Here is a 24,686-nt window from a genome sequence, read left to right as displayed (position 1 = left end):
CTCTCAAAAGAGACATTAAAACAGCAGCTAGCAAATAGGAACCTGTTCTATGAGAAATACAAGAACATGCAGTACAAGAAGATTTTCAGACTTATGATTAAATACAGACATGGATCATCTGGAGGCAGCCATGTGCACACATAAGACCCTAAGGGGGGCTTTATCAGCCATGTTTGCTTCTTATTAAGTTTACTCTTTAAAACACAAATCAGTAAAGGAGAAACAAAATTCAGTAACCATTTTCTTTCTTATGACTTTTTGCACATTGAAACCCTGGCCACAAGTTATTGTAGAGCAGCCGGTCATCCACTCCCATATTTTCATACTGAATTCAAACTGTGGTTAAATAATTACATTTAATAATATAATTAAAATTTTATTATTAAATTAAATAATAATTACATGTCTGTGGGCGGCAGTTTAGCTCAGGTGGTAGAGCAGGTTGTCGAATAACGGAAGGGTTGGCGGATGTATTCCCGCTCTCCCCAGCCAGCTGTCGCTCCCCCAGCACGGCTAGTCTGCAGCTCACCGCTCCCCCCATGGGATTGGTCAAAATGCGGAGAACAATTTCCCCATTGTGGGATAAATAAAGTATCAATTATTATTATTATCATTATTAATAAAAGAACGGGCTGCTCATTGGAGATCAGAACAATCCATTCCTGAGATCAAAGAAAGGCTCAAAAACTGATGGAAATTCATGTTTACGATACTAAATAAGTGCAGACAAGATGCACAAAAGCGTTTTTGAGATCACCCAGGTGGACGCAACTACGGTGGCCCAGAAGGGTCACAACACAACACATTAACTTTACACACAACACATTAACTTTACACACAACACATTAACTTTACACACAACACATTAACTCACAACACAACACAATAACTCACAACACAACACATTAATTCACAACACAACACATTAACTCACAACACAACACAATAACTCACAACACTAACTCACAACGGAAGTAAAGCTGCAATGGAAGTGCTTTTATTCTGAAATTTCCACTGGGCTGAGTGGCTAACTGCCTAACAGAAAGTAACGTCACAGTGAGCTGTGGAGGGAGCATGATATTCTACAAGAGAAGCTAGCAGCAGCGTTGCCAGATTGGGCGGTTTTGGGTGTATATTTGCGGTCAAAAATGCATAATTTGGGCGGTTTTAAGGTCGGTTGAGCGGGTTTTTTCCGACTCATGAATATATAATAGCGGCCTACGTTAGGCCGTGTGGCTTTTGGAGTTCTACTGAAGCTCCGTGAACGGCAGAGCTTAATGGACCGGGCTCTGTCATCTAACCTGTTGTTGGGGGAGTGCAACGCCCCGCCTCTTAGAAATTGTGTTCATGAAAGCCTGACAGTGCGATCTCTCCACATTTGTCGTGTCAAGTGTTGGGGACCGCGTGCGTGTGTGAGAGGAAGAGGAAGAGGGAGCGGAAGAAAGGAGAGGAGCGCGTGCAGGGACTGGGAGGGTGTGTGGGTGGGTGGGGGGTGTTGGGGACCAAGTGAGTGTGAGAGGAGGGGCCTGAAGAACGGAGAGGAGCGGAGCACGTGCAGCGACAGAGAGGGGTGTGAGTGCAGCGCGGAGGAGTGTGCATTAACATTGTGTAGCTTCTCTTGTAGACAATCATGCTCCCTCCACAGCTCACTGTGACGTTACTTTCTGTTAGGCAGTTAGCCACTCAGCCCAGTGGAAATTTCAGAATAAAAGCACTTCCATTGCTGCTTTACTTCCTTTGTGAGTTAATGTGTTGTGTTGTGAGTTAATGTGTTGTGTTGTGAGTTATTGTGTTGTGAGTTAATGTGTTGTGTTGTGAGTTTTTGTGTTGTGTTGTGAGTTAATGTGTTGTGTTGTGAGTTATTGTGTTGTGAGTTAATGTGTTGTGTTGTGAGTTAATGTGTTGTGTGTTAAGTTAATGTGTTGTGTGTAAAGTTAATGTGTTGTGTGTAAAGTTAATGTGTTGTGTGTAAAGTTAATGTGTTGTGTTTTGACCCTTCTGGGCCACCGTACGCAACGCTGCTCACATCACCTGGGGGGTATTCCAGAAAGCAGGTTATGCTAGCTCCCACGCTAAGTTTGAGGTTAAGGAAGTTGATAACCTCAGCTTTCGGTTCCAGAAATGGAGGTATGTTTCAGGGTACGTCAAGTTGCCATAGCAACTCATGCTCTGAACATAACCTGGTCGGGGGCAGGTTTAGTTGAAGGTTAGTTTGTTTACAGAGAGGTGAAGCAGCATGGCGTGTCCATTTGAAGATGATTTAGTGGATGAAGAAGCTCAGATAATACTTTTTCCACCATGAGAGGGTGATAAGACCACATATGGATGTTGGAAAAATAAACTTTTTTACTTGGACCTAACTTAATTATTTGCTTCAGTTAAGATAAATCATTATAATGTTAGGTCACCTTAAAAATAACACGTAGTTATCAGACATTTAGTTTCCTTTCATTCAAATTAATTCAATTAAGTAGGTGTAACTTTGATGCTGCTGTTAGATCGGCACCGCAAAGGATTGTGGGATACCATTTCCTTTGCCTGTCTGGACGGATTTGGGTTTAAGTGTGGGTTTTTGACCAAATGTGTTTAGTTGTTTAGCTGTTTTACTGTGTTGTGCCATGTTTTGCTGAGTTATTTAGTCTTACTGTGCTTATGTCTCTGCACCATGAGTAAGAGTGAAGGAGAGGATGATGAGTTTATATAACACCCCTACCGAAATGTACTGTAATAAAATTGATGGAAAATTCTTTAATGAAGTTGTGCGGAATGAGCATTTTTTCCCCCGTCTTTTTTATTGTTATAAAAATGAGCATATCTGCCGGCTCATACTTAGACATATGAGAGATCAAGATCAAGAAATATAATTAATTAAGATGGAAAGAATATTAATTGAATTGGAGTAATATGACATTTAGTTGGATAAATACATAAATTTGAGTTGTATAAACAATTATTGAGTTTTATAGACAAAAGAAATTACGTTGATTAAATTTTACTCAATTATTTGTTACCAATAGAAGTATTTCATTTAAGTTGGCAAAATTGGATAAGTTATATATATATATATATGCGTCACAAGGAAAATGGAAATAAGATCAGAAACTTGTGCGTTTACTTTGTCTGTTCTTCTACTACAAGCAGAAACTCTTTCTTTTGATGATGCAGCCATATTACTTTTTGATGGACGTATAATCGTCATACATCGTCATTAATCTCAGACTCCGTCTCACTAAAGTATAGCGCTTTCTTTTTTTCCACGCGTTTCCATGGTGACTCCGGAAATCGGCGATCCATTGAGAATGTCTTTATGTACCTGCTGTGCACGTGCATTAACCCAGGCTTACCAAGTCGAGCGTAATTACGCCAACTCATATCCGGTCTTTTGGAACCGACATACCCAGAGTAAGCAAGTTCAGGCGGATTTCAGCCAGAGTTCAGGCTTAAAGTCAGGCTAGTTTAAACATGCTTCCTGGAAAACCCCCCTGGTGTGTGACGTATGTTTTTGCTCCAACATCACCTGTCAATCATCACAAAAATATCAGGAGAATGGCGCGGGAGCATGGCGAACGCAGCTGGAAATTTAAGTACTGCGCTGACTGCATTGACTGCATGACTATAAAACAATGCATTATGGGAAACGGTGTCCTGAGGGTTTTTGTAGTTGAGTGATCAATTTAAATAATCTTAAATACTTATTGATTAAAAAAAGGCTACATACATTACAAAACATTAAAATAAATATAAAAGATATAACAACACAGATCATACTAAGGGGGAGAGGAATATTAAAACTAAATTAAATGTTAAGGACAACTTCCTGTACTAGTTCAGTCTCGCTGCAGCTCAGCGTTTGCCTTCATTTCCCCCCCCCCCCCCCCCTCCCCGCCTGCAGCCGCATGGTCTCCCTAATGATTGAGACGGGGAAAAAAGAAACTAAGTTTGCTGTGGTAAAATGAAAATCCTCTTATTTTTTAATTGTTGCTGATGACTGGTAGGGTGAAATGAGTGTCTTTATGGAACATGAATGTGCCGCGTTAGTGGGAAAAGTTCAAAGCTGATCTGCAAGCTATTGCTTACATGACATCATGGCTGGGTTTTTGGTCATGTTTTTGGTGTTGCAGCCACTGATATTTATGAAGTTATAAGTTCAGTTTGTGGAAGAATAACCAAACACGATCAGATTAAACCCAGATTTTCTTTCTGTTCTGACAAATGTTAATGTGAACAAGTTTTTTTTTTTTAAATGACGCTGTTCATTTGTGGAAAATGTTAATAACTATAATTAGCAAACTAAGGAAAAAGTAAAAACATTTAATATTACAAGCAATAAAAGCACCTTGACAGTCTGGTTTGGAAAAACATCCAAGAAAAAAAGGTAATCAGATTACACCCAGCTGGGGTTTTGAATTGAACTGATGTTTTTTCTACCTACTGCTGTTTCGTTTTCAGTGACGTCTATATGATACTTTCTACTAAATCAGAGAAAAACAGACAGAATTTCTTGTAGAGAATCAACATTTAAATGAAACTGACCTGAGAGTCTCCAGTTTACAGTCTGGACTCTTCAGTCCGGCTGACAGTAGCTTCACTCCTGAATCCTGCAGGTTGTTGGAACTCAGGTCCAGATGTCTGAGTCTGGAGGACTGAGAGCTGAGAACTGAGGACAGATCTGCACAGCTTCTCTCTGACAGATTACAGTCTTTCAGTCTGAAGAAAACAAAGACAGACAGCAGTTATTGAATCTTTCATGTTTCATTTGTTGACTGAAGGTGATTTTCCTGAGAGTTCTTACAGAGCTTTGTTGGAGGCTTTGATCACTGGCAGCAGCCTCAGTAGAGCCTCCTCTGAAGGAGAGTATTTCTGCAGATCAAACTCTTCCAGATCTTCTTCTGATGACAGTAAGATGAAGACCAGAGCAGACCACTGAGCAGGAGACAGTTTACGTCTAGAGAGACGTCCTGACCTCAGGAACTGTTGGATCTCCTCCACTAGAGAACCATCATTCAGTTCATTCAGACAGTGGAACAGGTTGATGCTTCTCTCTGTAGACAGATCCTCACTGATCTTCTCCTTGATGAACTGGACTGTTTCCTGATTGGTCTGTGAGCTACTTCCTGTCTGAGTCAGCAGACCTCGTAGGAGACTCTGATTGGTCTGCAGTGAAAGACCCAAGAGGAAGCGGAGGAACAAGTCCAGGTGTCCATTTGGACTCTGTAAGGCCTTCTTCACAGCACTCTGGTACAACTGGACTGGACCGCTTTGAAGAAAAGAAAAGGAAAACCAAGACTTTTTCTGTTGTTCTTCCTCCATGAGGTTGAGTTTGGAGGTGATGAAGGTCAGGTGGACATGAAGAGCAGCCAGAAACTCCTGAACACTCAGATGGATGAAGCAGAAGACCTTGTCCTGGTACAGGCCTCTCTCCTCTCTAAAGACCTGTGTTAACACTCCTGAGTACACTGAGGCTGCTCTGATATCGATGCCACACTCTGTCAGGTCGGATTCATAGAAGATCAGGTTTCCTTTCTGCAGCTGCTCAAAAGCCAGTTTTCCCAGAGACTCCATCATCTTCCTGCTCTCTGGACTCCAGTGAGGATCTGTTTCAGCTCCTCCATCATACTTGACCTTCTTGACTTTGGCCTGAACCACCAGGAAGTGGATGTACATCTCAGTCAGGCTCTTGGGCAGCTCTCCTCTTCCTCTGCTCTTCAGCAGATCCTCCAGAACTGTAGCAGTGATCCAGCAGAAGACTGGGATGTGGCACATGATGTGGAGGCTTCTGGATCTCTGGATGTGAGAGATGATCCTGCTGGCCTGCTTTTTATTTCTTAACCTCTTCCTGAAGTACTCCTCCTTCTGTGGATCATTGAACCCTCTGACCTCTGTCACCATGTCAACATATCCTGGAGGAATCTGATTGGCTGCTGCAGGTCGTGTGGTTATCCAGAGGCGAGCAGAGGGAAGCAGGTTCCCCCTGATGAGGTTTGTCAGCAGATCAGCCACTGAGGTGGACTTTCTAGGGTCATTCAGGATCCGAGTCTTGTGGAAGTCCAGAGGAAGTCGACTCTCATCCAGACCATCAAAGATGAAGAGGACCTGGAAGTCTTCAAAGCTGCAGATTCCTGCTTGTTTGGTTTCAGGGAAGAAGTGATGAACAAGTTCCACCAAGCTGAACTTCTTCCTTTTCAGCACATTCAGCTCTCTGAAAGTGAATGGAAATGTGAAGTGGAGGTTCTGGTGGGCTTTGCCTTCAGCCCAGTCCAGAGTGAACTTCTGTGTTAAGACTGTTTTCCCGATGCCAGCCACTCCCTTAGTCATCACGGTTCTGATTGGTTCTGGTCTTCCAGCTGGGAGTTGGAAGAGCTCTTCTTGTCTGATGCTTGTTTCTGCTCTGTCTGCTTTCCTGGATGCTGCTTCAATCTGTCTGACCTCATGTTCTTCATTCAGCTCTCCTCTTCCTCCCTCTGTGATGAAGAGCTCTGTGTAGATCTCATTCAGAAGGGTTGGGCTTCCTGCTTTAGCCATCCCCTCAAACAAACACTGGAACTTCTTCTTCAGACCAGATTGGACTTCATGTCGACAAACTGCAGCAGTCAAACCTGAATGAAGACAACAAACAGTAAATCAACTCTCTGCAGCCCTGAATGATGAGGGTTTGAATCCCTGTGGTTCCATGTGTTCAGACATCAGTAAATCTTCATTTCTCAGCAGCTGAAACCTTCAGAGAAATCCTCTTACTGCTCTGCAGTCCATCAGCCAGCTCCTCCTGCTTCATTCTCTTCAGGAAGTTCACTGTGATCTTCATCAGTGACTCTCTGCTGCTCCTCTGCTCTTCATCTTCATCCTCCAGCTCCTCCTCATCCTCCCTGTGACTCAGAAGCTTCTGGATCTTCTTCAGCTCTTTCTTGACAAAAGTGACAATGTTGTCCTCCAGCAGCTGCAACAGAATTCCAGATGAATGAGCCAATCAGAGTGAAGTCATGGAGCCAAACATCAGCTCCATGTTGGACACACTGACAGTCCACTGGTGTCCAAAGTGCAGCATGGAGACGACTGTGGACAGAATGATGGGAAAGTAGTTGTTGTTCATGTACAGACCAGAAAGATGGAGTCCAGCTGTGTTTGATGCTGCTGGACAGACGGACCACTGGGAGTCTCTGAGCTCTGCTGGTCCAGTCTGTGGAGAATCAGCAACAATCAGATCCATTCTGTCTGTACTGGTGGGTTTAACCCAAAACAACTACAGTCATGTCACAACTAGAATGTTCTACAAACAAGTCAGTTTCCATTCACTCAAATGTAAAATGGTCCAATTGAACAACACATATAGGAAAATTTACAGTATTTTGTTCCTGTGTGGTTACATTTCTTATTCGTAAAGTTACTTTGGGACTTCTTTAATAAATCTTATCAGTTTATATTTTATATAATCTAAATATATAAAAATGACTAAATTCCAATTTTCATTTCATTTTTCAAATTTTCAATTATCATTTGATTCTCATTTCACAGTTCAGATGTAGAACAGCAAACCACTAGATCATATCAACACGTTCTCTGTCCATGTCTATGGAGTCACTGAAGTGTCTCTACTGTCTTTGAGTCAAAGGCTGCATTAATGTCTCTGCTGCCTCCATGTCTGGATTCTGACCAGTTTGCCTAAAGAGGCAGAACATCCACAGAGGACTCTGTGACCACAGCCCTCCATGATGCTCTGTCCCACCTAGAGCAAAAAGAGAGCTGACAGGGATGCTCTTTGTGGACTGTAGCTCAGAGTTTAACACCCTAACAAACTCCCTAACAAACCTTTAGAGACACTTATGGACTTAAGGCTACTCAACTCATAGTCAGCTGCCTGACTACAGAGAACTCTCTCTCAGGAGAACAGAGGAGCGGGCCTGGACGGTGTTTGAGCTCCGGGGCAGCTTTTGAATGCAGAAATGACATTTTGAGCGATCCTATGAAACCGTGCAAACAATCGTGAATTCGTCAAAAACAATCATGTCCAGAAAAAAAAAGGCTGATGCTAGTAACACGTTTTTACATGGAGTCAAATGCACATTACTTTGTTACTTTGAAGTTACTCTTGTATTTAGAATACAGAAAAGAAAAACGTTTTTAATGATCTGATAAAGTTTTTAGGGTCTTTCGATATGCAGTGATATTGTAGCCTCCATATTGAGAACAAAAGTCACAGTTTAGAGATAAAAATGTCCTAAATTGCTATCAAAATGTTCAGTCTTAAAAACAAAACTTTCTAAGTTGCAAATGAAAATATTAAATATTTGCTTTCAAAGTATTTTTTTTTTTTTTGCTTTCAAGATACATTTTTGAGTTTGCGACCCAATTTCTTTCAAATGCGTTGTTTCACATCTGGCTTTCTCTCTAGTTTAGAGTTTAGGGTGATGTTTGTTCCACCAAACCGCCAATCCTAGACAAGAGGGTTGATGCTGATTGGTCTAGATTCTATCCAATCAAGTCGCCATATTTATCAAACATGTCTGCTACCGAGGCTCAGAAGCTAAATAGGCTCTTTTACCCTCAATTTAGTTTCACTGGCTGAAGAAAAAGACAAAGTTTTGTTTTTTAAACTGAGCATTTTGATTGCAATTTAGAAAATTTTTAATCTCAAAGCTGTAACTTTTCTCCTCAATGTAGTTTCACACATATTACTTCATACATGCACACAGTTCAATTCTAATCCAATCTTTGAGCAGAGTAAAGACATGTAAACACAGCTACTGGCTGTTGCCTAAATCCTTTCATCTACACCAGGGGTCTCAAACTATGGGGTCATTTGGCCAAAGGTCTTTTCCCTCATAAGTTGTGTCTGACATCATCTTTGTAGTGTTTATAGAGAGATTTTGCAACAACCCACTTTGTAAAAAGATCTGTTGCTGTTAGAATGAACCTGCTGCTACACAAGTGAACCGTGTCTCTGATCAGAGCAGCTGGAGTCTCGTAGCTTCGTGTTTGCAGCCGGGGAAGGTGCTTTGTTATAGTGTGCAGTCTGGAGAAGGGTTCAGAACGCAGGCCATTCAGCTGCTCTCCATGAGCTAGCTGTTGGACTCCGGAGAACCGGGTCTCCCGGGAGATTTGTATCCCCAAGCAAAGAAGTGTGTGCACTAGCAGAGGCGGCTTTTGAATGAACAGTCCTGAGAAACCGTGAAAACTGTCATCTGAACTAGTGTGAACAGTTAGTTCCAGACAAAATAATGCCTAATGATGTTATTCCAGTATAAGTTCATCCACGGCTAAATGTTGTTAGCATGTATTAACCTAATCCTAACCCTTATTCCGGGTCTGTTCTGCCAATAACAAAGCACTGGGCGCACATATTAAAAAAAAGCTATAGGCAAACATTCACTTAATAATAATCATAACAATAATAAAAGTGCGTTTAGAAGATAATCTCGTTCTATGTTTGTTTAAAACAGACTTCATAAAATCTTCTTCTATGGTATTATCGAACTTTTTCCAGACCAATCACTATCTGACACATCATCTGCCTGCTGTGGCTCCATGGTAAACTGAGTTTGAGACCCCTGATCTACACCCACAACTGCAAACCCACACACCAGAACAACAGTGTTATTAAATGTACAGATGACATTGCAGCGGTGGGGGCTGATTCTCTCTCTGGGGGGGGGGGGTTGGTCTTCAACTAAAATTTAATGAGGTCTAGTTAGAAAAAACGTTTTGCAGTTAAGGTTTGGAAAAAAAAGATTTCTAAATATTCAGTGTGAAATAAATAATAATTAATATCTAACTCTCACTTCAAATGAATTCAGACACACACACACTCACATACACACACCTGCTGACATCCCCAAGAAAACTAGATAGAGGAGGATCCACAATTCCTCATTAGCTTCTTCCACAAAACTCTTAATACAGGGGTGTCAAACTCATTTTGGTTCGGGGGCCACATTCAACCCGTCTGATCCCAAGTAACCAGTAACATAAAAGCATAAACATCTTTTTTTTCTTTTACTCATTTGGAAAAAATGCCTCAACCAACATAGTAGCCTAATCACTAATTACTACACATTCATTCACAGAGGCCAATAGATGTCAAATTAAATGCATTTCACTTTTTAAAAAAATGTTTTTTTGTCAATTTTTCTAGATGCGGAATTGCACATTTTGGTTATTTCTTTAAAAAAATCATAACTCACCACAGGAATGGACTAGAAACGTGCTTTTTTTTTAAAAAAACATCCTTATAATTTTTACTCTTCATGACAGGGCCGGCTCAACTTCAATATGATCTGAAGTTCAACTTTAAATACTATTAGAAAGTTGTTCCTTTTTCACTGATTCACTTAATCAAGACTCCTATATTTTCAAATCAAGTCAAAGCCCATGGGCCACATCCAGCCCCCAACATAATTCTATCCGTCCCCGTAGATAATTTTATACTGTTGGTTTTGGTCTCCCGGTGACTGGATTGACTGAGTCAAAGCCCAGACCTAAATCCCACGGAGAATCTGTGGCTGGATTCTAAAAGGGCTGTTCATGTCTGTATCCTAGCAACCTGACAGAACTTGAACAGTTTTCTAAAGACGAATGGAGCAAAATTCCTGCAGATATAAAAGAATGACTGAGACGTATCGACACAGACTCAGTGCTGTGATGGCAGCCAAAGGTGCATCTACTAAATACTGACTGGAAGGAGGTGAATAATTATGCAAACAATTATATTTCATTTAATTTATTCTTTCATTGACATTACTTTGTAGAATTCTGTTTTCACACCAAAATTGAAGGTTTTTTTCTAGTAAATTTTTTTGAGGAAAGACAAATTTTATTGACCATAAGTGATTTATGAAAGCAACAAAAGGGAGAAAAACATCCAAGGGTGTGAATTCTTTAACAAGACACTGTAACTAGCAGGTCATCAATAGTTACAATAAAACTTTCATAATTTAACCCTTTCACTCCGTATGTCACTAATTCACGAATTACCCAGAAATCCCGGACTCCAGTTCATTTAGCATCACCTTGAATGGAAAAATCACTGAAGAATATTTTATATAATTAGAAATAATGTCAGGCGTGAAAGGATTAAAGGTTGAATTAACCTTCAGAAATCTTATTGATTTTTATACGACCATAAGGCGCATTTAAAAGTCGTAAATTTTCTCCAAAATGTACAGAGCCCCCTGTGGTGCGGTGCATCTAGTTATTTTGAGTGACTTCAGTCAAGAGGAAGTAGGAGAGAAAATGAGAACGGTAAGGAGGGAAGTGAGGACGTGAAAGAAGACACACACACACACCCCTCCCCCCCCCTCCCCCTCCCCGATGTGCATAATGAAGAACATCGTTTTGGCAACCCTGAAAATGCAAAGAGACAAATACATGACAAAATTGAATAAAGGCTTTGAATGTGTGAGAATATTGTGGTTACATTTCAATATATTATAATCCATTTTAAAATCTCAAACTAATAGCTAGAGCAGTGTTTTTCAACCTTTTTTGAGCCACGGCACACTTTAACCTTGACAAAAATCCCGCGGCACACCAGCATCCAAAAAAATAGATTAAAAAAAAAAAGCTCAGTCTGTATTGATCTACAGCCGCTCTGCAATCTCACATGCATTTTTGTGATAATTGTTGCAGAAAACGCTGGAAGCTGCAGCTGTTTTTTCTAAAAGATGTATTAAAAATTAAGTCAAAAGATTCAAAAACTGTTTGATGTGTGTTCATTGTTTTAAGACGTTAAGAAGAGAGACTCATTGTGCGCTAAGACAGTCACTTTACTGCATCATGGGAGATGTAGTGCCCGTAATCCGCCGACCGCAGAAAGACCAGCGTCTTTGAGCTTCATGGTTTTGTTCACTTGTTCCAGTCTGATACCAGATTCTCTGGAAAGCTGCACCGCTAAAGACGAGCTTTAGCTGGTATTTTTGTTAGAACAGAGAGACTTTTTTGCGCTAAATCAAAACAAGGAAGTGAATACTTTAACCACTTCTGATTGGTCAGACTGATGACATGTGATTAAGCCGTCAAGAATGATTGGTGGAGACAGTTAAAGGGGCGGGACTTTTCCTTACACACTTATAGCTGCAGCTAAATCGCGGTATCCCGTTATTCTTATCAAAATATCTTTAATAGAATCATATAAACACAAAGAAAAAATAATTTTATGATATTTCATATTCTTAACTCCTCAGTGTTTTATCAGGACCTGTTCGGATGAACAAAGAGCTGATTTCTTGGAGATGGTAATTGCTTTTAGATCAGTTAATGAGGGCAATTTCTCACGGCACACTTGACCATCTCCCACGGCACACTAGTGTGCCGCGGCACACTGGTTGAAAAACACTGAGCTAGAGTAACGGTTCTGATTGCACTCTGACAGCAAGTTGTCAAGTAAGCAACGTGTGGAAGTTCTTATAAATACAAGAAATACGGAATAAAAGGAGACAAGTTTGAACATAAAGTTTTCAACGCACTGTTTAAAACTGTTTAAACTACAAGCTATCAGCTACGTGGAGGAATCGAACAGCTGCAGAGAATTCAAGATGAATAAATCCATGGTTCAGAAGTGGAGGATGCTGGAAAATGAACTCCGACAAGTCCTCATTTTATAATTTTGTTTAGTTAATAATAAGAATGAAGTTTTTCCAAAGAAAACTAAATAGATTCCAGAAATGTTAGATTTAGTCTGAAGCATATTAACACCTGATCTAATTCATGAAGATCTACATGGTTTAGCTGTTGGAGCACAGCAGCTACATTTCTGGATGATGTTTTTCTACAGAGAGGATGTCAGTTTTTAGAAAAAAACAGAAAATACTCTTTAAGCATTTCTGGACTGAGGAGAATACGTTCATCTGAATCTTCTCTAGAAAAAGACCATCCTGACTGACTGGAGGAGAAACAAGTAGAATTGTCAGACTTGGAGAAATCAGCCACACTATGAAACCAAACTCAGACATTTTCAACGTGAAAATCTCCCAAATCCAGAGAAAACTGGAACTTTTCTCCTGATTTGGTTGGAATCAGACTGGAGCTGCTGTCAGTCAGAGTCAGCAGTCAACATGTTTTCTTCTCCAACATCTCTGATGTCTCTCAGAGACTCTCAGAAGACTCAACTGAAAAGATCTCATCACACACATGATGCTCCAAGTGAGTCTGATCAGAGAGATCCAGAACTGAACCAGACCTCAAGTCCTTCATCTGAAAACTGTTGATCATCTGAACTAGAATCCAGCCTCCAAAAACTCTGACAAACACTCACTGGTCCACTGCTGAATGGATGTCTTTGAAGTTCATAGGTAAACCCTTTGATCTTTCACTCCTGTAGGACACACAGCTGGATCCAGATCCATGTTCAGGTTGGTTCCTGTGGAGAATGAAGGTTGCTGGTGTGAGTCCTGAGCTCTGACATGGAGAAGATGATGGACAGTTGGAGATGTTCATCTCACCTCTGAACTTTGCTCTGGTTGTCATGGTTACCATCTCTACTTCTTTTAGAGGGAGGGGCTCCCTCCTGTGGTTCTTCCCACTGATCCATGTTGCTGGATTCACTGGATCCACATCAGCTCACACACACCTTCCTCCTTCACCTGCAGAGGAAACCCTCCTCATCATCAGAGGAAGCTGCCATCAGCTGCTGCACTTCTGCTCTCCTCCACCAGGTGGAGACATGGAGCTGCAGCAGCAAACACTCAGGATTCTTTACTGTCAATTCACAACAGGTATGAATCGAAATATGTGTCTCTGGTCCTGGGCCAGCCATTTTCAGTGTGATGAGGACAGGAAGTAAGAGACTTATCAATATGATATATGTAGTATTGCACAGTCCTATGATTATTGCACAGAAATTTAGCTCAGAAGAGAATCACATAGCACTGCTTTTCAAGGGCCACCATGATCTCCCAGAGTTCAGCAGTCTAACTGCTTCTGTGAGAAACTGTTCCTCAGTCTGGTGGTCCTGGTCTTTCTTTCCTGAGGGGAGCAGGGAGAACAGAGGGTGTGAGTGGGTCTTTCAGGATGGGGAAGGCTCGTTTCCTTGTTTCCTGTCAGTGGTGGTCTGCAGGCTGCAGCCCACAGTCCTCTGTGCAGCTTTGGTCAATCGTTGTAGAGCTTTTCTTTCTGCCACAGAGCAGCTGCAGTGCCACACAGTGATGCAGGAGGTCAGGACGCTCTCCACCACACACCTGTAGAAGGAGGTCAGGACTGAGACCCCCATCCCAGCTCCTGAGCCTCCTCAGGAAATAGAGGTGATGATGTGCCTTCTTGACCAGGCAGGAATTGTTGGTTCTCCAGGTGAGATCATTGGAGATGTGCACGCCCACGGCCCCTCTGATGTGAAGGGGAGGAGGGGGTGTCTGTCCTTCCAGAAGTCCACCATCATCTCTTTGGTCTTCTTCATGTTGATGCAGAGGTTGTTTTCTCTGCACCAATCCTCCAGATGTTCCACCTCCTGCCTGTAGTCTGACAGGGTAGTCCCGTAGAGCCCTGCTCTAGAGGGTCCTCCTTGAAGGGTGTCACACTAAAAGGCTCTTCGCCAGGTGGGGTGGTGAGTCTGGTGCTGGGGGGGATGTTAGCGTCCTCAAAGGGTGAGTAAAAAAGGCTGAGCGCATCTGGTAGAGAGAGGTCCTCGGGGCATCGTGCATCTCTGGTTCCAGTTCTCCCTGATCAACTTGCTGCTGGTTAGCTGACTCTAGGAATTCTATATCCTGATTGGCTGAAGAAACCCAATCTAGGTAGTCAGCATCAAACATTCCATGGAGAACTGGGAAACAGACAGGGTTGTTGCTCTTGAGGACCAGGGTTTACCACTCCTGCATTAGAGCTGCTCTTAAGAAAATCCATGAAAGGAGTTGAAATATAAACTTATTGAAGCAGAATTGAAGCAACATCAGAGCAAAAGCAGCAGGAAATGACCAAAGCTGTTCAGATGTTCTTCTTCACATGAGAGCCTCTCATTTCATCTGATGAAGATCAAACATTTCCTCCATTCAGACATCAAGCTGCACTTCCTATTCTGCCCTGCAGAGGTCAGTGTTTGCAGATTCCAAAAGCCTCCATCTGTTTGCAGATGATCTCATGATCTGCACCTCCAGAGGTGTAGATCTTCAGTTTGTTTATTTGTTTGGTTGAAGGATGAAAAAATAACCAAAAAAAGAAAAATCACAACCAGATGAAATGGGATGAAAAAGCAGAAGCTCAGATGATTGATCCTCCTTTCAACTCCTTCAAATCCTTTAATCTCTTCATGATCCAGAACTCCAAACTAATGTTGGATCAATCTGATCTGATCTCAGCCAGGATCCTTTAGGATTCCAACAAAGAGGCTCCCAGCTGATCCTAACATTCAAGAACTTCTTCTGAAAGCCTTTGAAATGCAAACATCCACATTCTTTCCATCCCAGATGTTCCATCAACTCACCCCTCTGACACAAATGCAGCTGTTCTTTCTTTGACTTCTTCCTCTAGGTTTTTGGAACCGCTTTGTGTCCTGAAGTCCAACCGGCTCCAGTTTCAAACCGGTTCTGAATGCAGTCAGAAAACAGATTCCTGTGGACTTTGGACCTGAAGGACATAGTCTGACCCTGGAGCAGATGATAAAGTTGGTTTATCAGTTTTGTGGTCAACAGATGATTGGTTGATGTGTAATCATTGACTGGATTTATGATTTGATTGTTTTCTGTAAAACATCAACTGATTTGGACTTTTTTCTCTTTCTGTTTCTTCCTCTGCTTTAGTCAAAGCTGAAAGATTTCTGCTCAGCCTTTTCCTCAAACAGGATCCAATTCAATTTTCAATTCAACTTTATTTATACAGCCCAAAATCAAAACAACAGTTGTTTCAATGGGCTTTGGACCAGTAGTTGTAAATTAAGCATAAAATCAAAAGGATCATGAACACATAGAATTCTATAGGATTTTATCACATGTTCCTTTTCTGTTTCCTTTAGTCAGATTTTCTTCATCATCACAGAAATTGTTGATCTCAAATTAAAAGGACGTTTGTCTGAATCAACAGTTCCAATTTTTAATACTCTGGTTGATCTTTATTGTAAAGAGAAATAGTTATCATTGCCTTCAGTTTAATGTGAATCAAAATCATTTTTCTAATAAATCTGTATTTTTCAGTGACATATAATCTGAATTTATCTGATTTGGGATTTTCAAAGAATTTTTACAGTTTTCAAGATTACTTTGTAGCACATAAATGACTTGGATAAAAAAAATTACTTAAAATCTTAAAAATGTGACAGCATAAATTCATGATAGTGTTTGTAATTTAGAGCAGTGCGCCCTCTAGTGGAGCAATGTGTAAATGTTATTGTTTTGATTTGAAAATGGCTAAAGAAAAAATGAACTGAAGTGTTGGGTTTCATTCCTTTTAAAATGTTACCACTGATGAAATAATCTGTTAAATTCTACAAACCTTTATGTAGTGTATTGGAGTTGTTATAAACTTTGTGTCTACAGGTGTCGCTGTGAGATTTGTGTTGTACTGTTGTGGTGCGGTAAGAGACAGCTATATAAACAGACGGTAAACAGAAAACTGAATCCGTTCACGTCGTATATTACACTTTATTTGAACATTTCTGTAAATGCAGAACCTTTAAGAAAAATCGTTTTTAAGTTCAGATTTTGACGACAAAACTTAAAAAACAAACATTCATGAAGTACAGAACATTAAATGCAGAGTTAAAAGATTCTTAAAAAATGTCAGTGAATGAATGAAAAGTCCAGAATTATCAAAAGGTTTTAGACTTTAAGGTACATTTTTTCTTTGTCTTTGGATTTTATACAAAAGTATAAATCATTTACCTTCCTGTCCTGCAGAAAACATTTGAGACATTTTATGACTTCAGAGGATCTTCATCTCTGCTGTCGTCTTCAGGTCTGCAGAAGCGACTAAAGACATTTTTATGGAAATAAAGCTGTTTGGTTTTAGGTTTATAACAGAAACAGGTTCACCTTTAATCTATTTTACTATTCTAGTAAACCATGATTCAGGGATTTATTTTACGTTTTGCATCTTTGCTCCCATCTTCATGGACGATCACCTCTGAGTCACGACTGAAAGGAGATCCTGGATTCAGGCTGGAAGGAGGTTCCTCCACAGAGTGGTTGGATGCTCCGTTGGATGAGCTGAGGAGCTCAGTCATCCAGTAGGAGCTTCTTCTCCTCAGTGGGCGGAGCCAGCTGAGGCATCTCTACCAAATACATCCTGGATTCTTCCTCTGGGAGGAATGTGTCTAAATGATCAAATAGTCTAAATGTTCTCATCAAACAGATGATTTCTGAAAGACGTTTCCATTTACTGAAATGTTTTATTTGAGATTTTATGTAAAATATTCAGAATTATAAAACAACTTTTAAGTCAAATAATATCTCAGCAACTTCAAATGATTTTGTGATCTGTGGTTCTTTCAGGATTTCGTTCACAGTTCATGAATTCATCAACACTGTTGTAGCCAAACCAAACACTGGTCCAGTTTTTCTGTAGCTATCTCATTGGTGGTATGCAAGAACCTCCTCTTTGGTCTTCTGGTTAGTTCCATCCTCAGCATCGTTTAACCAACATCATCACTGTTTCTCCTCTCAGCGTGTCCAAACATCTCTATCTGCTTCTCTGCATTTATCTCCACAACATCTACCATGATCTGTCCCTCTGATGGATTCATTCCTGATCCATCCTAGTCTCTCCCACAGAGAACCTCAACATCTTCATCTCTGCTACCTCCAGTTCTGCTTCCTGTCTCTGCATCAGAGTCTCTAAATCAACAACACGGCCGCCTTTCTACGTTTCCTACATTCTGTTGTTCTGGACTTAAGAACCAGAAGTCCTCCACCCGCCTCAGTTCTGCTCCATGTTACCTCACTGTTCCTCTGAAGTTGCTCTCATTTACACACAGATTATCTGTCTTCCTGCAGCTGATCTTCATTCCTCTCCTTTCCATACCAAACCTCCACCTCTCAAGATGTTATGCCAAATGCTCACTGCTATCAATATAGATTTTAATGTCATCTGCAAACATAATCTGTCACTTCAAACATCATAATACAAACCACAACTCCATCCTCAAACCAAATGAAACCAAACTGTTTTTCACAAATGTTCTCTCTGACCTCAATCGACCTTCCAGTTCTTTTTCCCATATCTTCATCATGTGACTCATCAGTTTTATTCTAGTTATTCTGCACATCTCCCTTGTTCTATATAATGAAACCACAACACTTCTCCATTCCTCAGACATCCTCTCAATGTCAGACAGTCAGGAACTCTACAGCCACCTCCTCTAAACTCTTCCATACCTGCACAGATATGCTGTCAGGACTGACTATATTGTTTTGGAGACATTCCAAATCAAAAAGTGTAACATGGATCTTTTGCTTCATTTTCATCAAGTAGAGAACACAGCTGACTTTGGAGATAAATTTGTTTTTTGTGCATGGCAGGTCTCATTGACAAACAAAACCTTCATGAACATTCAGTGAGCTCTTCACTCACACATCATGAAAACTCTTCCATCTGAAATGAAGTGAATCATTTATCTTGATACAAGAGTGAGCTGCAGAAAGCAGCAGATGGTCCAGTAGAAGCTCTACTCCATGAAAGTACCGGTTCTGTGTCTGGAGCTGTTTGGGGGGTGGAGCAGGTTCTCCTCCCCTCTTTAGAGAAAGTCATCTGATGAGTTTTCAACTGAAAGAAATTCAGTTAGAAAAAACAAACTTTTTGTGACCAGTAATAAATGGGTTGTGTTAAATGGAGGAAAGATGCTCCAGTCAGCTTCTGATCAGTACCTGCTGCACGCTACGCCATGGTGGGATTCTAGGAAGGTTGGCACATGGATGTGAGGTGTTCCCCTTTTCTCAAAGCAAGCAGCTGTTCTACACTGAAAAAACGTTTTCAAACTAAGGCAAAGCCCAGATTTGTTAATGGGTCCTCCGCTGACTTGTTTGCTTCACATACAGCAGAGAGCAGGGAGTGTACGTGATTATAGAAGGGCAGGGGTACAATGTTTCTTTGTTTTGGTCCTTCAGACAAAATGTAAATACACACTTTCTTGTAGGTTGAACAGTGAAAGATGAAATAAAGTGAAAACATAGTTAAGATTATTTACTCGTGCTGGTTTGCGGCGCCTTCCGTCCGTGAAACCTGGGTTCAACTCCGGGCTGCTCCCTGTTCCCCTCTCTACCTCCCTGCCAGTCCCAAGCCCGGCTGCCTTGAGAAGGTTGCGTCAGGAAGGGCATCCGGCGTAAAACGTTGCCAAGTAAACCATGCGACTTGTTCGCTGATGGGAAAAAGCTGAAAGAGGAAGAAGATTTTATTTATTTATTCGTTTATTTAACAGGGACAGTGCACATTAAAAGCATCACTGCAATGCGCCAGAATTAGCCCAAAGGCTATTTTTCATCCGTAGTCCCCGGACAGGTGTTAAAAATAGTCAACCTAAAAACATCAATTAAGTACATTAATTAAAAATATACATGTACAATTAAATTATCATCTAAAATACATATACTAATAAAAACATGCACATAGTGAAAACATAAAAGACACAAAGGTGATGGAGGGGAGGAGGAAGGGCAGGTGTTAATCCAGTTCAATGTGAACATGTTTGCTGTGATATGAGCCAGTTTTTTAGGTTCTTTTTAAACAGAGTGTATGTGGTGATGTGTCTTATGATGTGAGGGACAGAGTTCCATTCTTGTGCTGCTGTTACAGAGAAGGCGCTCTGGCTGAAGGCACTTCTCCTCAGAGGAACTATACAGTCTTGTTGACCCGACCCTCGAGTCACTCTTTGGGATGATCTTATTTTAACAAACTGACTGAGTGGAGGGGATGATAGACCGTAAATGATTTTATAGAATAGGCATAGTTTTGCATACTTGATGAAATTCTCCCAGCTTAACAGTTTGTGTTTTTGTAAAATGTCACAGTGATGATGTCTTATTGGTTTTCTATCCAGTACTCTAATTGTTTGTTTGTGAAGTGACTGAGTTGTAACCATTGGGAGGTTGTTGCTGGTCAGCAGTTAGAGCTTGGGGCATGACTGTTACATCCCAGCTGAAGAAATAGGAAATAAAGTTTTGAGCTAAACCCAAGTCGTTTGACTCCGCCTGTGCTTCTACCATGATGATGGCCTCCGAGACTACAAGCTAAACGTGACAGTCATCTAAGATAGAACAAGGGTTAATGAACATGGATTTCTGTTTACACTTAATGAGCGGCATTCCTGCTGCTCTTTCATTCCACCATTTCCAGGTCTTTAACGATCTGCTGGGGCTTTGTTTACACAATCAGCTGTTGTCGCCTGGCAACAAAAAAAGATCTATGTCATTATTTTCTGGTTTTTATCGTGTTTTACAGAAAACAAGTGTTTTACAGGACTGACAGTAGGTGTTTTTTTTTTTTTTTTTTTTTTTAACTTGTCCTGTCCAACAGCTGGGCAGTCAGATTAGAGCTGAGGGCCTCTTGTGTTGGACATATTTTACTTTAACAAGAGGGGTTATTAATCTTCAGACAAACCAAAGGTATGTCTGAATAAACCCCTTTTGTAATTGAGGCCAAACTTTATTAATTTCAAACATGTTTGAAGATCTTTGGTGTTGGACCGGACGGAAAAGGAAAGAGGGGAAGAAGAGAGAGGGACGTTAGAAAGAGGGGGGGAAGGAGGGTGATAGTAGGAGGGGAAGGGGGATAAGACCATGAAGCAGCATAGAGCAACAAGTTTACTGGTTGTTAATCACCATGGTAAGGCTCAAATGCAGTACAAAAAGGGCGGAGCCTGTCCACACACACACCCAAGTGTCAAACACACCTGCTAGTTGCAAAAATGTCCATCTGTCTGTAGGTGTTTAGTTCTAACCAAATTGAGAATGTCAGAAATTTGAAGATGAGAAACAAAAGACAGAAAAATAAAAGAAAAATATGAATAAAATGAAGTTAAAGTTTTTCATCAAACTCCAGCTGAACTATTACCATGTCACACATCTATGTGGTTTATTAAATCTCCTTCAACACTTTTTATTCTTGTTATTATAGTTTTCACTCCTGGTTCATCCGTGTTAGCTCGTCAATAAGACAGTCAGATGAGTATTTATGTTTAATTGCCACTTAAGTTACGACTTGACCTCCAAAATATTCATTAGACCTTTGAGGATTCATGAAAGTAGAAGAGAAATGAACGGAACAGAAGTCACAACCAGACTCTGTTTCTGAAAATCATATTTCAAGTTTTACTGTAGTTCAGATAAAAAAATATACAAAAACATCTGGTTACAAATCAGTGATGATGAAACAAATTCTTGAAGAGAAAACATTGTTGGAAACTGGAATTTTACCTGGACTGAAAAATTCTAAATATGTAAAAAGCAGAATTTCTGTCATATTAAAGCAGAGAGACTTCAACTCTTGCTGGTTTAAAGGTCCTCACCAAATTCCTAAATGGCCTCTTCAGGTTGATCTGTGTTCGGATCCTCGAATTTGATGTCCGTTCCAGTTCCTTTCAGAAGAAGACACGGTTAAATGAAAGCAGCAAACTGTTTATGTTGCAGGATTATTAACGTTAGAGTTAATTACAAAAAATTCAAGATTAATATCAGTTCTTGTGTGTCAAAGAAGCACAAAAAGGAGCAAAATGATCACATTTGTGCTTAAAACTGTGAAACTGTTTTTTCTTCATCTTCTTTCCTGGTCAGCGGCTTCGTAACCGTGTTTGATCCAAAGCAAACTAAACTTATTCTGCAGAGCAGTTTAATCAAATCCATCAGACTCTTATTGTGTGGAACCTCTATCAGTCAGCATCCAAATCTCTATTCAGTTTTAGATATCAGTTCATTTCAAGTGTTGGAAGTCACAATAACTGGTAAAGAGTCACTTTTTATACATTTTTTTGGGTTATCTCTTGTCAAAGGACCTCAGGGTCCATGAGGGCTCATATCTTACAAGCAGATCATTTAAATAAGAAAGCCCCAAACCATAAAAACATGAATAAACCATTAAGAGAACAAAAATTTCACAGCGATTAGATGCAGCGATTTCAAAACCGATTTTAAAACCCTTGGTTCTGACCCTTGGTTTTTATCTGAAGATAAAATCAAGCATCAGCATCTCTGTGCTGGCAAGAGAGTAATGGACGGACTCTGGTAGTGTTTTGAAGACGATAATTCCGGCTGGTTATCTCGGTCCGTAAAGTGACAGGGAACATTCTCGCGGGGAATGAACAAGCAAGCAATGGTAATATCAATACTGAGAAATTAACATCACCAAGTGGGGGCCCTTGGGCAAGACCCTCAACGCTACTGCCTACCTGTGAATGTGCATGAATGAATTCAGTGAAGGTCATGGCCATGGTGCCATAGGCGCGTCCTGGCAGCCACGCCTCTGTCAGTCTGCACCAGGGCAGCTGTGGCTACAACAGTAGCTTACTGTCACCAAGTATTAATGAGGAGTGAAGGAATAATGGACGCGCTTCGAGAGTTATGTATATTATGAAATCCTAACACATTTTTAATGTGTGGAATAAAATTCAGCTCAGAGTCAAAAAGTACGCCCAGGTTTCTCACACATGGAGAAGGTTTGAAGTTTCAGAGTTTGGGTAAATTCATCTGTCTCTCTGGACTTTTGAAAATCTAAACTGATACTCCTGTTGGTCCAGAAGTCTACCGCCCTCTTTGTCCCAGAGGAACTCTGCCTTCCCACCACTGAGAGGGCAGAGTTCCTATGTGACAGCCTGGGCTGTGACAGACGGCTCTCCTTCTACAGAGGTCTTCCAGAAATCCTTGTTTCCTTTCCTTTCCTCTTTGTTAGGATAAAGTCAAAACCCTGACAGTTCCAATAAAGCAAACCTCTAAACATTTATTGGCTGCTGTTGTAGCTCAGTCCAATGTTTGAGCTCCTATGCTGGTGGTGTTGGCCTGATGGTCTGGAACGGTCGACGCCTTCCTCAGATTAAACGCCGTTTCTGCATAACTAAAGATTTTTGGTTCTGTCATTGTTGCCAATCAAAGCTAATTTTTATTTCTTCATTCTGTACTGATGATCCATAGCCCATTAAGACTTTATTTTAATTTGTGGTAACGGCTGAAAACCAGTTGCTCCTTCAGACCAACACCTCTGACTTGATTCCAGCCTGTTTTTAACATGTCCAATCACACAACAGCGACACCCACAGGACAAACAATATATCTGCAGGGCTCCCTCCTACAGCCGCCCTCCCCAGTCTGTCCCTTCCCCTAATGCCCTGCTGACCCCCCTGAATTGTCCATATATGAGCAGCACTGCTACATCACAAGGACTTGTGAAATGTTTCATGGCTTCACATCAAAAGTGGAGAGAAACAGTGAGGAATTGTTTCTCTAACTTGTCCTGTCCAACAGCTGAGCAGACAGATGAGAGCTGAAGATCTTTTGTGTTGAACATATTTCACTGTTACAACATGGGTTTAGGAATTATCGGACACACCAGAGGTGTTTTTGAATAAACCCCTTTTGTAATTTATACTAAACTTTGTTGATATTAATTATATATTTAACATTTTTTGTAAGACCGAACAGAAAAGAAAAAGGGGGGAAGAAGAGAGAGGGATGTTAGAGGGGGTGGGAGGGTGATTATAGAAGGGGGGGTTCACATATGAAACATTTCATTTCATTCTGTCACGCAAAGGTAAAATAGCACCTGTGCCCGAGGGAGTCTTTATGTTCTTCTGAGGTGGATGATGGAATGTAAAAAAGAGGGAGAGTGCCCAGCCTTCCCCACACCAAGACCCCCGCCGTAGCAGTGTATAATTTGTGGGGTAAAGGGTGTGTGTACTAAAGGGTGCAGTTAAAATTGGCGGGTAGGGCACTGAGAGGACATCTCCTGATTACTCACAGTGATGTCCAAGCGCACCCCCCCCCCCTCCCATCCAAATGTCTAAGGTACAATTAAAGCTGAGAGGGGAGGGGCCCGTTTCCATATGGCAACCATGGGAGGGGGACCACTGTCAAGTAGCTCCTCCCCCCAAGGTGCATCGCAGGCTGACCCCCCCCCACAAACACACACACACACCCCACCCCAATAAGTCCATAGACATTTCTGAGTAAACAAAAGTGTTGAACTCACTATTTAGAGGCCTCAGTTTCTTCTGCTGTAAACAACAAAGACAGAAGATCAGCAATCAAACAAATCTGAACTCATGAATGTTTTCTTCCTTTAAGCTGAGTGTCTGTGATTTAGACACAGACTGCTGCTGATTTAAACTCGTGTTTCTGTAAAGAACATTCATGATCTCACCTTGACAAAAGCATCCATAACATCCCTTTTAAATCTGGCACCCTCCTGTTTGAAAAACCAATACAGAGCTAACTTAACATCTGTGACATCGCCACATTGAAAAACGAATGAAAAGAACAATGAATGAAAATGTAAAATATAAGGAGAAAAGAAACTGATTGCTCAAGGGAAAATGCATATGAAAAGAAAATGTGGGAATTATAGCATCAAATCCTGTGTACACTGCCTATGAATATGATTAATGGCGTCATTGACTATGGGACCTTTTGACTGGGTAAACAAACAGAGGCGGAAACCAGAGGTGATTTGAAAAGAGGAGCGGGAGACGCTGAAGGAGAGGGGTGTGGCGGTGCCAGACGCGGAAAGTCTGCAGCCGCAGATATAATATTACCATGGAGATTTATTCTGTGGAGCTAGCCTGCTCCAGACCAGGCTAA

The 24,686-nt window shown here is 41.0% G+C and overlaps 2 protein-coding genes across 2 annotated transcripts in view; both read right to left on the bottom strand.

Moving 5' to 3' along the window:
• The window catches only part of LOC111946432 (NACHT, LRR and PYD domains-containing protein 12-like), a 103,135-nt gene that overhangs the window by 44,037 nt on the left and 34,412 nt on the right, over positions 1-24,686 (bottom strand). The gene's annotated exons all lie outside the window — the stretch shown is intronic.
• On the bottom strand, positions 6,605-15,514 carry LOC144988738 (uncharacterized). The gene is made up of 5 exons (XM_078939634.1): positions 14,923-15,514; positions 13,431-13,571; positions 13,244-13,348; positions 7,096-7,174; positions 6,605-6,934 (listed from the first exon to the last, which is right to left on the bottom strand). Exons 2-5 carry the CDS (start codon positions 13,517-13,519, stop codon positions 6,695-6,697), a joined length of 513 nt encoding a protein of 170 aa, XP_078795760.1. The 5' UTR covers positions 13,520-13,571; positions 14,923-15,514; the 3' UTR covers positions 6,605-6,694.

The sequence above is a fragment of the Oryzias latipes genome, chromosome 2 (assembly GCF_053564925.1).
Source record: "Oryzias latipes strain Hd-rR chromosome 2, Olatipes_Hd-rR_3.1".
Taxonomy (NCBI): Eukaryota; Metazoa; Chordata; class Actinopteri; order Beloniformes; family Adrianichthyidae; genus Oryzias; species Oryzias latipes.
The sequence above is the reverse complement of the archived record's forward strand: the minus strand, read 5'-3'. Positions and strand labels throughout refer to the sequence as shown.